This window comes from Schistocerca americana, chromosome 5, assembly GCF_021461395.2.
Source record: "Schistocerca americana isolate TAMUIC-IGC-003095 chromosome 5, iqSchAmer2.1, whole genome shotgun sequence".
NCBI classification, from domain to species: Eukaryota; Metazoa; Arthropoda; class Insecta; order Orthoptera; family Acrididae; genus Schistocerca; species Schistocerca americana.
The window spans coordinates 242,644,833-242,662,892 of record NC_060123.1 but is presented as its reverse complement, the minus strand read 5'-3'; the positions used below and the strand labels follow the sequence as shown (position 1 = coordinate 242,662,892).

Genomic DNA, 18,060 nt, shown 5'->3' with positions numbered 1-18,060 from the left:
TTCGCTTACTGACTGGAGCTTTTAGGACGAGTCCAGTGACCAGTGCCCTGGTGGAGGCAGGAGTCCCTCCATTGCAGGTTAGACGTGCACGATTGCTCTCCAGTTATGTTGCACATGTTCGTAGTTCTCCTGTGCATCCAAATTACCGTCTCCTTTTCCCACCCAAGGTGGTTCATCTCCCGCATTGGCAGCCTGGGTCAGGTCTTACAGTTGCAGTTCGTGTGCAATCCCTCCTCTCCGAACTGGAGTCCTTGCCTTTACAGCCTGTAGTTGAGGTTCATTCACATACACCTCCATGGAGTACAACTTGGCCGCAGCTTCACCTGGACCTATCACATGGCCCTAAGGACTCAGTTAACCCTGTGACCCTCCGCTGTCACTTCCTCTTGATTCTCAACATGAACCATAGCCATGAAGTGGTTTACACCAATGGCTCAATGGCTGATCATCACGTTGGCTTTGCCTATGTTCATGGAGGACATATAGAACAGCACTCCTTGCTAGATGGCTGCAGTGTTTTCACTACAGAGCTGGCGACCATATCTCGTGCTCTTGAGCACATCGGCTCATGCCCAGGCGAGTCATTTCTCTTGTGTACTGACTCCTTGAGCAACCTACAAGCTATCAACCAGTGCTATCCTCGTCATCCTTTGGTAGCGACCATCCAGGAGTCCATCTATGCCCTGGAACGGTCTAGTCATTTAGTGTTGTTTGTCTAGACCCCAGGTCATGTCGGAATCCCAAGCAACCAACTTGCCAACAGGCTGGCCAAACAGGCAGTGCAGAAACCGCTTTTGGAGATCGGCTTCTCTGAAATTGACCTGCATTCAATATTACACCACAAGCATTTGTGGCTTTGGGAGACAGAATGGCATAACCTTAGTACGCACAACAAGCTGGGTGCCATTAAGGAAACGACGAATGTGTGGAAGACCTCTGTGCATGCCTCTCACAGGGACTGTGATCCTCTGTTGGCTCTACATTGGCCCTATGTGGCTGACGCATGGTTACCTCCTCCATCGCGAGGACCCACCTTGGTGTTGCTGTGGCTCACGAATGACTGTTGTCCATCTCTTGCTGGACTGCCCACTTTTAGCCGCTCTGTGGTGGACTTTTAACTTTCTCAGCACCCTACCTTTGGTGTTGGGCAACAATGCCTCAACAGCAGCTTTAGTTTTACGTTTTAATTGTGAGAGTGAGTTTTATCATTTCCTCTAAGTTTTAGCACATGTCCTTTGTCCCTGTGTGTCCTCCACCCTAGTGCTTTCAGGGTGAGTGTTTTAATGTGTCGCAGAGTGGTTGGCTTTTCCTTTTTATCCTCATGGTCAGCCAGCCACAGTAACCTGCTTTCTTGTTTTAACCTCTTCCACCTGTTTCTTGCGTCTTTGTGGTTTTCGTGTCCCCTTTTGTCCATTTAAGTGGTTGTTGCCCTTCAGTTGTTGTTGTGGTTTTTCCTTTCATTCTGTTTTGTGTTGTCTCATTGCCTTATTCTCAACCTTGTGTCATTGTTTCCTTCGGAACAAGGGACCAATGACCTCGTAGTTTGGTCTCCTCCCCCCCCCCCCCCCCCGCCCCTCCCCCCTTCCCCCCTCCCTTTAAACCAACCAACCCACACTGCAGCGAGCATGTCTTGAGTTACAGCTTCCACAGCTGCTGCTATGCAGAGTCTCAGTTCATTCATTGTTTTTGGTAATGGAGGCACATAAAAAGAGTCTTTTATAAACTCCCACAAGAAGTAATCACATACAGTCAGGTCCAGTAACCTTGGAGGCCAGTAATGTAAAGCTAACCATTTGATCAAGTGTGGCTGATCCATTGTTCAATAATTATTTGATTTAAAAATTACTTCACTTCCAGATGCCAGTGTTACTACCTAGTGGGAACCATGTAAAACTAAAGAGTTTGCTCTTTCCAACAGTATGTAGTTCATGCACTTATCTCAAATAACATAATATTATGATTTTTTTTTTTTTTTTTTTTTTTTTTTTTTTTTTTAATCGGATGATTCTTTTTGATGCACCCTGTATATTGCTTAACATGCAGATAAAGTTCTATCTCCACAGATACAGTCTGTTGTCTCCTGATGCTGCTACAATGTCAGAAAACATGAGACAAGTCAAATATATGCAGTCATCCTCGAATTGCAAATGAAGTCTGAAGTACATGGTTCTTTTTAAATTTTCTTAGAGCTTCCAGTTACTAATGGTGGCAACTTTTCATTTCTATAAATATTATTTGCACTGGTTTGCTGCTATGCAGTTCCTCTATTTCGTAAATTGTGAATATCCTAATACAGTAAAAACCTCATAATAATTAATCCACTTTTAAGAAATTCCTGTGTGTAATTAGTATTTTTACCAGTCACCAGGAGAATACTACTGAAACTTTATTTTTAATTAAATCTGCCTCAGGAAATAGTTTACTTGATATGAATCGATTTACTATGTAAGATTCATTTGTGAGAAATTTCTTAGTTGTACGACAATATGGCTTTTCTTGCATTTACACCAAGACATTTTGCCAAAATGCTAATAAAGTAAACAGGAGTAATTCTCAATTGATTCTGGTGGTGAGAAATTTCGAAATCTGTTCTACCAGCTTCACTTATTAAGTTGTGGACTCTTTACATGTTTACATTACCATGAAATTTGCAGAAAATACAGTAGTTCACACACAATATGTCTCATCTTAAAGTCATCATAAATTAATATGAAATGCAACTTAAAATAGAAAAATTTCTGTCCAGAATACGTAAGTAAAATTCATGATTACTGAAATCTTTTTATATTAAAATTGAAACAGTCAACATGACACATTGTTCATTGAAGTATCAAATTGTGTACGTGTTATAGTTTCATGTAATTATGTTCAACAAGCAAAAGAAACCAGAAACCAACTATTCAACAGAAGCTGGTGATTTTTATGGTACTGAAAAGACAAGTGTAACAAGAAACTGTCCAATATATAGAAAGAGAAGTGCAACATCATTCGTGGGTTATGACTGTCCTCTTCAAATGGTTCCATGAGGTCAGTGAAAGAATGCCTTTCTTTGGGTATTGTATCTTGGAATCTGCAAAAAATCTTGTGAAGTCTTGAATACATTGATCTGGCCACCTTGATTAGAAAGAATCCCCTAAAATTAAGTAGATAAAGTGAGGATCCGAAACATTGTACAATAAAACTTTTCCATAGCTGAAAGAAAAATACGATCCCAGAAGAATTTTTACATTTATTGAAACTTTTGCTGTTTAATTCTCACAGCAATGGACATTGTTCAGGAGGCAAAAAGGAGCAATGAAAATTCAGCACAATGGTTGCTTGTTAATATTTATGGACATGAAAAGTCGCTGCCAGTAGTAACTGGATGTTTTAAGAACATACTTAAGACTACAGTTGCAATTAAAGAATAACAGCACATATTTATGAGGTTGCTTAGATCGCTGATTGGAGCAGTGGATGAAAGACTTTTCTTATAACTAACATGCAATTTACATTCAGTGGTCATACCCTTTCAAGAATGGTAATATTGTGTCTTTCTGAAAACAGCAATTGTCATCTACACCTCTGGATCTGGGCATAATTCACTCATTGCCTGCAAAATATAGTGGTCATTTTTTCATAGGTCAGTTTCAGCCAGTGTATAAAAGGAAGTTATGGAAATTAAACATTTTACAGGCTTCCACTTTTTTTTCTGCCTGGAATGCTGTAATGTACCAGATTTCATTGAACTATGTTGTAAATATTGACTTTGTTAAAATATTGGTTGCTGCAGATGATTGATTATTTCCCTAAAGAAGAATTGAAATTAATAATGCATGACTTGGCAAGTGGGACATTTAGTGGTTGTTTCTTGTGACAACATGCTGACTTCCACATCTATATGAATGAGAAATGCACAATGCTGTTGTGAAGAAGAAGCTGAAACATATGGTCATGGCAGTTAGAATGACAAAGAAGAGAAGAAAACATTTTGCTGTAGATATGCTATGACTTTACACTATTAGGAATTGTCTTGCCTCAGTTCAGTCAGTAATTGTGAACATCAGACAGCTGCAATGAGAACTTCTATCAGTGTGTTATTCTACAAGGAAGAAGAAAATTACTCTTATGGAAATGGAAATGTCGTGTGACTAATGCCTCCTGTCGGGTAGACTGTTTGCCAGGTGCAAGTCTTTAGATTTGACGCCACTTCAGCGACTTGCACATCGATGGGGATGAAATGGTGATGATTATTACAACGCAAATTACTCTTATCAATACTCCTCATGCCATGTTCATAAGTTGAATAAACAGCATTTCATGCAACTTTACTTCTTTTTCTGAGTACGTCCCTCAAGTTAAGATCCAGGTTAGTGATCACGTGATTAGAGAGTACTTACATCACTTAAAAATGCCCAGATTCAGATTGTGAGTAATTTGTTCATTGTAATTAAGTTAAATCACTATTTACAGAGAAACATCATTTCATTAGAGAACTGTGTGCTGTAACAGAGATCCATTCAGAAGAGAGTTACTTTGTACATAAGCTGCTAACTACATATTATATTCTTCAGAAATGTTTAGACTTAAGTGGTATGACACTGCCACGCATGTTCACAGTACATAGCAAAGAAGAAAAAGACTGATATTTGTGTTTGTGCATGTTTTGTATTCTAGTGTGCATTTTCCATCAATAACTTGCATTTTACTGCAAGAATCATTCATCAAGTAAGCATGAAGATGTTGCACAGCTGTTTTGTGGCACCTGGCCATTTTCTCTCTGTTCAATAAGTTGGAGATTAAAGCTTGGTTAATATAGGAATACTGTGGGCTATTCACATTCAGAGTGTAACAAGCTATGAGACGGAACACAATAATTTTAAGTAATGTTATTTTTTCTGTGCTGAATTTCATGAACACCACAGTCATTAATGATTTTTATGAATAATGCAACCATCCACAAATTTATGACTGTTTGCATTATTCACTAACCATATAGGTAATGTTTAAGCCTGAGTACCGAGCGAGGTGGCGCAGTGGTTAGCACACTGGACTCGCATTCGGGAGGACGACGGTTCAATCCCGTCTCCGGCCATCCTGATTTAGGTTTTCCGTGATTTCCCTAAATCGTTTCAGATAAATGCCGGGATGGTTCCTTTGAAAGGGCACGGCCGATTTCCTTCCCAATCCTTCCCTAACCCGAGCTTGCGCTCCGTCTCTAATGACCTCGTTGTCGACGGGACGTTAAACACTAACCACCACCACTAAGCCTGAGTAAACAGGTATTTGTGGTTCAGAAAAATTGGGTGGCTAAGTTTTACATGAATCAGTAGCTCAAAATTAACAAAATTGTATCAGTGTCTCATTCATTTCAGTATGAAATTGTTGCTGAGCATCAGTTTCACTGCAGAACTGGCACAGTGCATATGATGCCCATGATATTTGCAGATCCCCAAAAGTAAGAGCTACATTAATATTACTGTATAATTATGAATGTGATGGCCACACACACATTGGACAGTATCTCTTCGATATCCAGTAGGAAGAAAATGGAAATGTATGTTGTAATACCATGGTCATATGCTACCGAAATTACAGAAATTCCAACAAAATTTACCTTTGTAAAAAAATTATGAACTTTTTGTTCTTTTCTTGGACCATCACAGGACCGTAAGCATTTTTGTTGGCACAAACTTTCATTGTCATTTCCCTGGTCCATGACAATGAAGAAATATTTTGCATTCAGATACATCACACATCTTGGAAATTTCCAGAATTGACACTATGTGATTGAATTGCCAGATAACCCTATGATGTAAGAAGGTACTGCTTAACTGTATCACTGATATCTCATTGCTTAAAATGACTGGGGAGAAACAGATGAAAGAATTGGACAGAATAATTATTCAGTTAATCTTAATAGATATCATTGTACGCTGTAAGTTTCTTATTATCTGAATGAGGTACATCATTTTTTGTGGCAGATTTAGATGAATTTAAGTTCAGTAAACCTAAAATATTTTTTTTAATGCAGAATACTTTAATTTTTCAATTTAGGGTATAAACGTACATACTGAGGACATATTGAGGGATCCATCACAAATAAAATTGGTAACTGATGCGGGATTAATAATTTTCTGTTGGGGTGAAGATAACAATGATACTGCTACTATTAAACATCTGAAGAGCCTTGGACTTCATGCTATAATTTATGATAAGTGAGTATACAAGCTTAAATGTTATCATTATGGATTTCATGTTCACTCATTGACTCAGAAAATACTGAGTGGTTATAATTAAACCGACGGTGTTCAGAGTGCTGCAATGTGGGCTGTATACACTGTAGGATGCTGAAACATCATAGATACCTGTTTGTTAATAGGTTTGCTTGTGGAGTATGCTGTAAAATATAATAGCTCCACTTTCTGTCACCAGTTGAAAATTTGGTGCATGTAAGACCAGTGGGACGAATGTTCAAATGCATGATAACTATGGCACATTATTAGGATATTCTCATAAGTTACAAAATGTGTTCATAAGTTCTCCCAGTTCAACAGTGTGCTGTTTCCACACCACAGCTTGGTCGACAATTGCTCACAGCATATCTGGTGTAATCAGAGTGGTATGATGTCGTATGTTAGCCGTCAGATCAGGAAGAATCTGGATATGTTCCTGATTGACACTATCTTTCAGATATCCCCACAACCAGAAGTCACATGGATTAGGTCGGGGGATCTGGAAAGCTACACATCTCGAAATTGCATAGAGATGATGCATTCATTATCAAAGGTATCTTGAAGCAAACCTGTCACCTGCCAAGTGTGGTGTCGCCCTATCTTGCATGAAAATAGTGGTTTGGACACTGTTAAGTTCTTGCAAATCTGAACTCACATATTGCACAAGGAGGTCCTTACAAGCAAGTGTCAGCTGTCCACCTAACAGGTCTGCATGGTGTCACCTCCCAGGAGGAAATTGGACTGAGAGTGAAGGAGCTTGTGAAAGCACACCACAGAGTCACACTCCCTAAACTGAGTGCTGTTCCTGCATAACATGTGGATGAGTAAAACTCCATCTGAACAGTTCTGAGCATTTATGGAACCCTGCATAGTAAAATGTGACTCGTCTGTTCAAAGAATATTCCCCATCCACATGTCATCCATTTCAATGCGTGCCAACAAACAAAAGATAAAGTCACAACATTGTAGTCTATCTTGGGGCTTCATTCGGTGCACACTCTGAATCTTGTGGGGATACCAGTGTAAAATGTGCCACAAAAATCTTTTGAATTGTTGATGAGGGGGAGAGAGAAGTCCTGTTTCACAGCTCATTGAAGCACTGGCTGCAGAATTAGAGGTGTGTTCTGCACGGGCCACCTCCCTCTCCCTACTGCACCACATAATTCAACTGTTTCTTCAAATTTATTGATCATATTATTTAGCTCATTTATTGACATGGGGCCTCTTTGAAGCTGTTTGTGTCGGCAATATTCCCGCAATGCAGCATGGCTATTGCGGCCATTTTGAGAAAAAAACTTTACTAGCAGTGTATGGTCGTTTTTCTCAATAGCTATTGTGTTTCATACAGAAAACTTAAACTTTCTTAACCCTTTATACCAAGAGTCACTTCAAAAAAGAAATCATCAAGTCTCGCCAAGCAACAAATAGCATACTGACGTCAAAACAGTAAACATTTTTTATTCTGGCAGCTTACAGTGCCATATTTTCACCTGGTGGCATAAAGTGAAACTATTATGTTTTTCAGCATATTCTGTGTGCGCACCAATTAATGAACATACTTATGATGTTTCAGCATCCTGCGATGTATGCAGCCCACACTGCAGCACTCGGAACACCATCAGTTCAATTACAGTCACCTGGTAGTTTGTTGTGCAATGTGTAAGAATTATGTATAGAAATTTGTCTTATTGTGCAGTGTTAATTTAAATTATAAGATGCAACTAAATAAAACAGAATTAAGTACATGCATTAAAGGTAAAGTTCTGTTAATATTGTACATTTGATTCTTAACTTTCAAATTAATTAACTCATGTAGGGATTATTTTTGGCATTGCCTTTACATTGAGTGTATGCTAACTAAATTATTATACTTCTTGTTTGGAATCCAATTGACAAATTAAATGGGGTTTCTAAAATGAGGCTTCTGATGTTTGAGAAAGGGAAGTTTACAGTTTGTGTATACTGCCAGTTTTGACATATGACAGTGATGTATGAACTTCAGTGAGAAAACTATTTTTGAACTGAGAGTTACATGGCAAGCAGTTATGGGAGGCTCATTGGACACTACCAGGAGAGGTGGGAAAACAAGGGAACAGACTGGACTGGGTGAGGTAACCACGACTGTAACCAAAATTAAATTGCAGTGGGTAAACCATGTAGCAAACAGATGGTTCATGACCAAGGAAGCTTTTTGCTGAATTCAAAGAAATTAGACGAGACTGAGGTGACAATCTAATAGAAGCTGGGTAGATGACATTAGAGAGCACACTGGAGCAATGTGGAAGAGTGTAGCTGAAGATTCTAACACAGTGAAAAGTCCACAGGAGCCTTTTATATCAAGATTCTGTGGATATTTTTGCAGTTTTTTGTAGAAAGTACTTTGTTATAATTGGCAATTCAAAAAGAAAAAACAGGTTTCAATTGTTTGTTATAGAAAAACTGTAAAAGATAGAAACACATTACACACGTCACTGGATGGAAGAAGGCTCAACTTTTGACATAATGGTGCTGTTGTTTGTTTGTTGCAACAGGGTGACTACACCACAAGAAAAATCATGTTGTGTATTGGAAGCTGCACAGAGTCAATCCCTTGTTCAAATGCAAAGTGCATTCCTCACATCTTGTGACATTTTTCTTTGAGGGTACATAAAAGAAAGAATCTTTTCCCATCTGGTGGCAGCTTCTCTTCAAGAGCTCAGAAATCAAACTGTTGAAGCTGTCATTTCAGTAAACAGCAACCAGTTGCTTTGGTGTGGAATGAAGTTGACTACCATTTTGATTTTGATGTTTCACAAGAATGCTTGGTGTTCAAGTTGAGTGTACACTATAGTAGTGTCTGGGCAAACAACCTTTCCCTTTCTCTATCCAGTGATGTGCACAATGTGGTTCTGTCTTTCATAGTTTGTCTGCAATAAACAATTGAAATCAGTTCTTTATTTTTGAATCCCACTGTAAATATTTGCATCACTTGCAGCAAGAGTTAGGTTACTATTAACATTTTTTGCAAGGTCATTAATGTGCAACATGGGTGTAACACACTTCTCTGATCTATGCTTGAAATTAGAGATATGCCAATGTTGAATCTCCATCTAAGATAAGATGCTGCACCCTCCTGACTAAAAAATCCTCAATCCGGTCACAAATTCTGTTTGATACTCCCATATGATCATGCTTTCCATAATAAGCATAGGTGTGTTATCAAGTCAAATGCTTTCCAGAAGTTGCGAAATACTGCATCCATGTCATTGTGTTAATACATGACTTTCAGGGTTTCATCTAAAACAAAAGCAAGTTGGATGTTGCTTGATAACTGTTATCGGAATTTGTTAGAGCTACTTCATATGTTTGAACACACACATAAAAGAAAGTTATAATTTGGCAAGCTATCGGAGCCAGTGGCTTGTTCTTCAGGCAAAAGGGTTGAAGGGGAAGGAATAGGGATGAAGAAAAAGGACTGGGGAGGTCTAGGAAAAGGGGTAGATTTTTGAAAAGTTGCCCAGAACCATGGATCAGGGGAACCTTACCGGACGGGGTGTGAAGGAAAGACTGATTGTTGGGGACTGCATTGGACGAGATTTGAAAACCTGAGAGCTTAAAGATGGAAAATAGGGTAATATGCAAGACAGAGATTACGGCATAAACATTGTGCATGAGTTAATAAGAGTGAAAAGCTGAATGCATTGTATGTAATAAAGGTGGGAGGGGGGTGGTGAAAAATGGACAGGTAAGAAATGAAAGATGGAGAAAACTAAAATGGAGTGACTGAAAGAGTAGTTACTGTGAAGAAATGCTGGGACAAAAGAAATTAATGTAAGTTAAGGCCAGGTGGGTGGCAAGAACCAAGGGCATGTTGTAGTGCTAGTTCCCACCTGCAGAATTCTGAGAAATAGTCTGGGGGAAGAATCCAGATGGTGCATGTCAAGAAATGGGCACTGAGGTCACGATTGTCTTGTTGTAGAGCATGCTCTGTAACAGTATATTGGGTGTTACCAGTATACACCCTCTGCTTATGCCTGTTTGTCCTAATTAATAATTTGGTTGTGGTTGTGCTGATGTAAAAGGCTGAACAGTGTTTACATAACAGATGGTATATGACACACATCATTTCACAGGTGGCTCTCCCTTTAATAGTATATGTTTTGCCAGTTACTGGGCTCCCAATCTTCGCAATATTATTGCCGGACCCTATGCTTCTTCTGCATCCATGTCCCTACCCTATGGCTCCTACCCCTGTGACCGTCTCTGCTGCAAGAGTTGCCCTATGCACCTTCCTATCGCCACCTATACCAGCCCAGTAACTGGCAAGACATATACTATCAAAGGGAGAGCCACCTGTGAAATGATATCTCATATACCTGCTGTTATGGCAACACTGTTCAGTTTTTTACATTGACACGATTACCACCAAATTATCAATTAGGATGAACAGGCATAGGCAGAAGATGTAATCTGGCAACACCCAATATCCTGTTGCAGAGAATGCTGTACAAGAAGACAATTGTGACCTTGGTGCCTGTTTCACCACACGTGCCATCTGGATTCTTCACCAGACTCAGTTTCTCAGAACTCTGCAGGTTAGAACTATAACACTATGACATGCCCTTGGTTCTCGCCACCCTCCTGTCCTTAACTTATATTAATTTCTTCTGTCTCAGCACTTCTCCACAGTAACTGCTCTTTCCTTCACTCCGTTTTAGTTTTCTACATCTTTCATTTCTTACCTGTCTATTTTTCACCGCCCCCTCCTACCTCTGATACATACAATGCACATAACTTTTCACTCTTATTAACTTGCGCACGATGTTTGAGCAATAATCTTTGTCTTTCATATTACCCCGTCTCTCTCCTTTCAGCTCTCACGTTTTTAAATCTCATCCGATGCAGTCCTCAACAATCGTCTTCCTTCTCATCCCGTCCGGTAAGTCTCCGCTGACTGCAGTTCTGGGTGATTTTTCCGAAATCTACTCCTTTTCCTAGACCTCTCCAGTTCTTTTCCTTCACCCCTCTTCTTTCCCCTTCAACCCTTGTGCCTGAAGGGGAGGAGCCACTGCGTTTGAAAGCTTACCTAATTATAAGCTTCTTTTATGTGTGTGTTCTGCTGCCTGTGTGGTGGGTAGATCTTTTTATCCATCCAATTAAATTATTTTGTCAAAAATCGATTGTTTTTGTTATATTATTTCATTGTGTTTGAGTATTCTACAACAGATGCAGGTCAGTGATATTGGATGGTAGCTTTGTTTATCAGTTATGGTACCCCTTTTGTACACAGGAATCTATGTTGTCTTTGCTCCACTTGGCAAAAATTTTTTGCGCGAAGTGTCTTCAGTGTATCGGCGTTACAAGCGAGTTAACTCGGCTACAAATCCTGTATGGAATATGATAGTGATTCCATCATGCCATGAGCCTTGTCAGTAGTAATAAATCTAACTGTTCCTTTGTGCCACTAACACTATCATCACTCATCTTTAAAGTGTTTCCAGAATTAAACTGTAAACTGGGACAGTAGTTGTGGGTCCTCTGTTGTAACATTTGCAGTCTTTCAGCATTTTTGCTTTTGTTTTGCTATCTCAGTGTTTGTTCCTTCGTACTTGTAAGTGTGAGTATAAGTAATTTGGGTTCGACTCTCAGTCTTTATATGTGCCAAAAATTACTATGGATTTTGTGAGAAATCTTTCAAAAAAATTCTGCTTCAGTAATCTTGAAAGGCTTCACTCATTGCACTTTTTAACAGCCAAATGCGTTTAATTCAGCATCTCTAACTATAGTCTTATGCTTTGTTTTACAACTTTTGTGCAGTGCTTGCTGTTTCCTCAAAAGTTTATTTGTATTGGATGTATACTGTGGAGGGCCCCCATCACTAGCTGCTCTACTAGATACATTCACTGATAAGCCAAAACAGATGACCACATGCTTAATGGTATGCTAATACACCTTCTGTAGTTTTCAGAAGAATCTGAAGCAAACAATAGTGATATTTTATTATTATTATTAAAGTTTTGAAAACACCTTGGTCTTTAGGTTGTATTAAACTTGTCACATTAATTGGTGAGAAAAATGTGCGAGTACCATCGCATTGTAATTCTTCTTCGTCAGGGTGTGAACCAGTGTGGTCAAGCACCAAGATTGCTTTATGTAGATGTCTTTTGGACCCTGGAACAAAATCTTCAAAAAAACCACCTGACCCAGTATCAAACTCCAGCATTCTAACACAAAACTCTACTCACTGCACCAACTGGACAGCACAGATACACATACTGAATCAAGATACTAGTCATATATTTGCTTAAAATGTTACCAAGTTGCCTTTCTTTGACATTGATTTTATACTGAATATATGGATGGGATGAAGTTTAGACACATTTTTATATCATTAATATGCAAGGAATTGCGCTGTGGCATCAGAGTGCATAAATTTTGGTTCACCCTATATAGTCTCTTTCCTCTTCATAGCTGTCACTACTCTTGATCAAATAACTGGAGATTGATTCTAAGCATTAATCTCAGCTCTTGTATCAACCATTGATAGTTCAAAAACTGGCCTTTTTTTACAGTAATGATATTAAGTGCTGCTTCCTGAAGTTTTTGGGGAAAAATAATCTATTCCTTTTCTCTTATGAACGCCTGTTGATCTTCCAGCATTTATTTGTAGTTTGCCTCCCAAAGTTGATTCAAAGCTTCTAATTTTGGTACTGGTATAGTATGCAGATTCCCAACTACTTTGACAGAATTCGTGCCACCTCCAGTCCCACAAAAAAAGAATAACTAACTTTACAGCTAGTGTGGCACTTTGGCACCCAGTTGGTTTGTACGTCCACAAATTCTAGAAGAAATTCTTTAACAATTTGCTCCCAGTTAGTTCACAAAAGTAATACCTGAGCAAATAAATTGTCTTCCACAATCGTACTGAAGATCAAGACATTTTACTATTTATGACCTAACTTATTTTTAAAGAAAAAAACAAAAGGTTGTGGTTTGGGCTGTGTTGTAAAAAAGGGACAACTTGGCTCTGTCTGGCCACTTTATCCAGCTTCTGGTCACTGACCAGTCACATCATCTGACAAATGTGATTTGTGAAATAAGAACATTTTCAATTAAGGAGACTGAAGTAAACAACCTGTTTATATTGGTAACAAATAAATTTATTGAGAAGTAATAATTTATAAAGTTATTCCTACTCCGCATGATGCTTGGATTTGAATGCACGGAAACATCCTTTCCCCTTTCAAGCCCAAATTTCACACAGCTCTTTTTTATATGAAATGAAACACAATTTCATGTAGCCCATCATTGGACACGAGTGATCTCGGTGAATTGTAAATAAGCCGCATTATAATTTTACTTGTGGTGGCATGAACTGAAGAGCTGATCATAGTGTATGCAGCACCATTCATTGCCAATTTGTGAATGAATGTGATGGTGCCACCCTTCCTACCAGTCAGGTGTTCCCAAATATATTTAAACTGGAGATGCTAATTGTAAGTTACATTTAAACTGTGACACTGCAATCTCCAGGATCAATGGACAAATGATTTGCATTATCTGGATCTGAATTTCTTTATTAGATGCTACTGCTCCTGTGTCCCATTTGAGGATCTTTAAGTCCCACTTGTAGGCATGAACATGTGTTATTGTAAGTTCATTGAATAGCATGGAATTTGAATTAAGTAAGTCACATAAAGTCTAATACAAAAATGGTAAAACAAGATTACATATGTTGTCAAATTAAGCCTTGTCTCATTCTGATACAGAATATTGTCTATAACGTGATCTAAACATGATGAATGAGTTCAGTTAAGTTATGCTATCTCCTTTTGTACTGACAGGTATGAATTTTCAACAGTCGAAGACTGTGGAAATAGTTATGGTCAGCATGAGTGTTGGAAATAGCCTTTGTGTGTATTGCATTGTTGCAGAGTTAATTTGTTGAGATTGATCTCTCCTGCAGTAAGTTTGTAACTGTGATTGTAGATGTTTGTTAAAAGGTTTCACTATGGAAGAAAGAGTGAAATAGTTGTGCAGTACTGAGCTCCATAAGTGCCAACAGTGTATCAGCAGTTCAAGTCTCTATGCTATTTGTCTCTCAAGTTGGCTAGCTGTGTTGGTCTTTGAGGACAATTACTGCAGTAGAAAAACCAGGGAAATATGATACTACCTGTAGGTGAAGTCTTGGATTTGTTTGTATTTGCTTTCTCAGTATCACAATAAGTCTAGAAGAGTAATTCTTTGCTCCGTGACAGTGCACATTTTGAGATGTGGGAAAATATGGCTTTAAAACCCACTTCCTTTCGTCTTCCCCCCTCCCCTCTCCTTCCCTCTTTCCTGATGAGGCAACAGTTTGTTGCGAAAGCTTGAATTTTGTGTGTATGTTTGTGTTTGTTTGTGTGTCTATCGACCTGCCAGCGCTTTCGTTCGGTAAGTCACCTCATCTTTGTTTTTATATATAATTTTTCCCACGTGGAATGTTTCCTTCTATTATAAAAATATGGCTTTAGATACACATTTCAATGAACTTGCTAAAACATTAAATTGGTATTCAAGAGTCAAGGTAAAACTGCCATATTCCCAAAATAGAGTAGTGTTGGAAAGTGTGTGTGGTAGCTGTTTTCTTCTCTATAATTGCAATATTAAAATATTTGTGCTGATTGTTTAGCAACAATTGGCTTCAGAGACTTTGAAGACTCCCAGACCATATGGCTGTTGCCCATGTGGTTGTTCTTCATTTCAAAAACTAAAGATTTAGTCGAAAGGACAGTGATATCCAGCGGATGAAGATTTGTAGTAGATGTGATAAGATAAATTTTCCCAACTACCAGAAATAAAAAGTAAAAAATGCTCTCACGAATTTCACTGACAAAAACTGAACAGTAGTGAACTTTCATCACACATTTGTAGAAGCACAAAGAATTCTGTACCAGCCCATGCAAAGAAAATGTTTTTGACATTCAGTACAATGGTTTATAAGCATTTGATATTATTTTGTTCTACCTCACTTGTCTGATTTGTACCATTTCTCATGTTTTCGAATGTCATCTCTTCATACTATTTCAAAGTTGAATTCCCTCTTGTGTTCTTTGGCTGCCTTGACATGATAATTATTACACACTTCTTTTCAGAATTGATAAGTTTGGGACAAAAGAAGTAAAGGAGAGCATATTCCTTGTGGAAGCTAGAGAAGGGCAGAAAAATTTATTGCAGATTGCACAAGAAGTGGATAAGAAGCAGTCCTCTGATAACAGTCCATTGATGCACGCCTCTGTCACACCTGCTGCAGTAAGTGAAATTAAAAACATTGCTTTCACTTTTTCAACAACATTGCTTTCAATTCCGTTTTTCTTTGCTCTACTTCTCCTTGATATATCTGATATTTGTTTCAGGATTACCAGCTGCACATTTCTACAAACTGCACTCCTCTAAATGATGATCCTCTTTCAGCCTCAGCAGTGCTTATGAAAAATTTGGGGTCATCTATGGATGTCTCTGAACCCAGTACTCTTACTAGTATAAAGTCAAGCTGATGTTAACATGTTGAGTAGGCAATACAATTGACACCAAAATAATTTAACCACACCCCGTAATTATGGTGCAAGAGGAAAAATATTTATTTTACTAGGGACAGTGATTGGAAATGTTAAGTGAAGCCTCTTAGTTTTGTTTCATAAGCAATAATTTAGTATTCAGAATCTGAGTGATCTCTAATGTAATTTAACTTATTACTCAAGCCAGTGATCTGACTTGAAAATTATTATATGACCTCATATTCATTGCATAATTGTTTGAAGTCAATACGTTTAAGATGCCATTCTTGAATTAATTCACCACAAATACATCATATTACAATTTCTATTTGAAAAGTTTCTTTTTCTATTCCACACAATAATAATTAACTCATAGTTGTAGAAAGAACTACGTACGTTGTAGTTTGGCTTCTGACTATTAAATAATTGTCTGGCGTGTGTTTGACTTTCAGTAGATCGTAAACATATCATACATGCTTCTTTGAATATATGTCTGTAAACAATATTGCAATAATCTTTGCTCCAGGTGGATTGCGTTGTTAACTGAAGGCCTCACTTTTGTGGATATAGTCTCCAAATGCAAACAAACACCCTGTGTTTAGAATTTCATGACATCATATAAAGCTGAAACCTGAAAGCATTGAAAAAAAAATAATTTTACTTAAATAAACATATACCTGTAACCAGTCACTTTTATTGATCTTTCACTATCATTTTGGAGGGTTACACCTCCGTCACCAGATGAAACTACTTAAATTAACAAAACATGTTGCTCACTCTGACAGCAAAGACAAAATATGGCCCAAAAATATTAATGCTTCGATCAGAGGTAAAAATTGTAAAATACTTTTAATACTACACACACCATAAAGATTGTCTATTAGGAGGTAAATAATGTAAAGAACTCTGAACATAGTGGCAAATGATACTGCCAACAGACACCGTAAAAGTTGTTTACTAGGAGGTAATCAATGTAAATAACTTAAAATATCCAGGGTAGAAGAATGACAATATTATGAAAAGGATAGATTGCTACTCACCCTATAGCAGAGATGTTGAGTCACAGACAGGCACAACAAAAAGACTACTAAATGTGTAAGCTTTTGGCCAGAAGGCCTTCTGAAATAGACAAAACACACACACACACACACACACACACACACACACACACACACACACACAGATGACCACTGTGTCTGACTGCAGGGGGCAGAGTGCAAGCAACTGCGTGTGACTGGAGAAGTAGTCTGGGTGGTGGTGGTGGTGGTAGCTGGGATGGGGAGGGATAGGGAGAGCAGGGTACGGACCAGGCCCCAACAGCGAGAGACAGTGGTCAAGTGTGTGTGAACTGCATTTATGTGAATGTGTGTGTGTATGTTGCGTATTTCGGAAGAAGGCCTTTTGCCCGAAAGCTTACATGGTTATAAGTCTTTTTCTTGTTCCTGTTTGTGACTCAACGTCTCTGCTGTATGGTGAGTAGCAATCTATCATTTTCATAATATCAAAATATGACGAATGATGTTGCCAACAGGGGGGGAAATGTATCTAAAAACTTTATTAGAATGACGTGCATGTATATTCACGACTGTTGGCAGCATAATTATATTTGAAATATTTTTAATGTGTTGGAGCTATGTACTAAAATAGTTTTTTTTTTTTTTTTTTTTTGCTGCTAGACAATCTCAAAAGTTTCCCAGAATAATCTTATGTACAAATTATTATTATTATAAATTCCCCTTTATGAAAACATGCAGTGGAAAGATCAGTAAATGTGACTTACAAATAGCTACTGAAATATATAAGTAACTAAAACCAGTCATGGTTTGGCCTAACATAAAATATTTGCATTTAGTTCTTCCATCCACCCACGTACGCGTGGATGCGCATGCGATAAGACTTCAATTTTTTCCATGTTCATATGTTAAAGCAGTCAAAATTTGAAAAAAAAGAAAAAAAGTGGAACACTTCATAATTTGAGTGTTACCACTTTCAATAAGTGTTGAGTATGCATAGATATGCATATTGCACAGGATAGAGTAGCATGGAGAGCTGCATCAAACCAGTCTCAGGACTGAAGACCACAACAACAACATATGCACTAACTGCCTAAAACCAAACAACAGGTGCTAACAACATAGTTTTATATATAAGCATCTGCATTATACAAATGCAATTTCATATTCCACACTATGCCAGTAGTACCACATTACAAAAATGATTTAAATATACCAATCATTTATACATAAATATGTGGGTATAGAAGAAGCATTTGTAATTTTTCAGTGACTTCAATAGAATTAATAAGTCTATAGTTATTGAAATAAACTAAG

General features: G+C 38.0%; 1 protein-coding gene across 3 annotated transcripts in view; it reads left to right on the top strand.

Moving 5' to 3' along the window:
* LOC124615703 (glycerophosphocholine phosphodiesterase GPCPD1-like) overlaps positions 1-16,168 on the top strand; it is a 274,793-nt gene extending 258,625 nt beyond the window's left edge. For all 3 annotated transcript variants that reach the window (XM_047143743.1, XM_047143745.1, XM_047143744.1), the window contains 3 exons: positions 6,037-6,197; positions 15,329-15,485; positions 15,590-16,168. In XM_047143743.1, the coding sequence (XP_046999699.1) occupies positions 6,037-6,197; positions 15,329-15,485; positions 15,590-15,730 (459 nt within the window). In that variant the 3' untranslated portion in view covers positions 15,731-16,168. The remainder of the gene's footprint in view (positions 1-6,036; positions 6,198-15,328; positions 15,486-15,589) is intronic.
* The last annotated feature ends 1,892 nt before the right edge of the window (positions 16,169-18,060 follow it).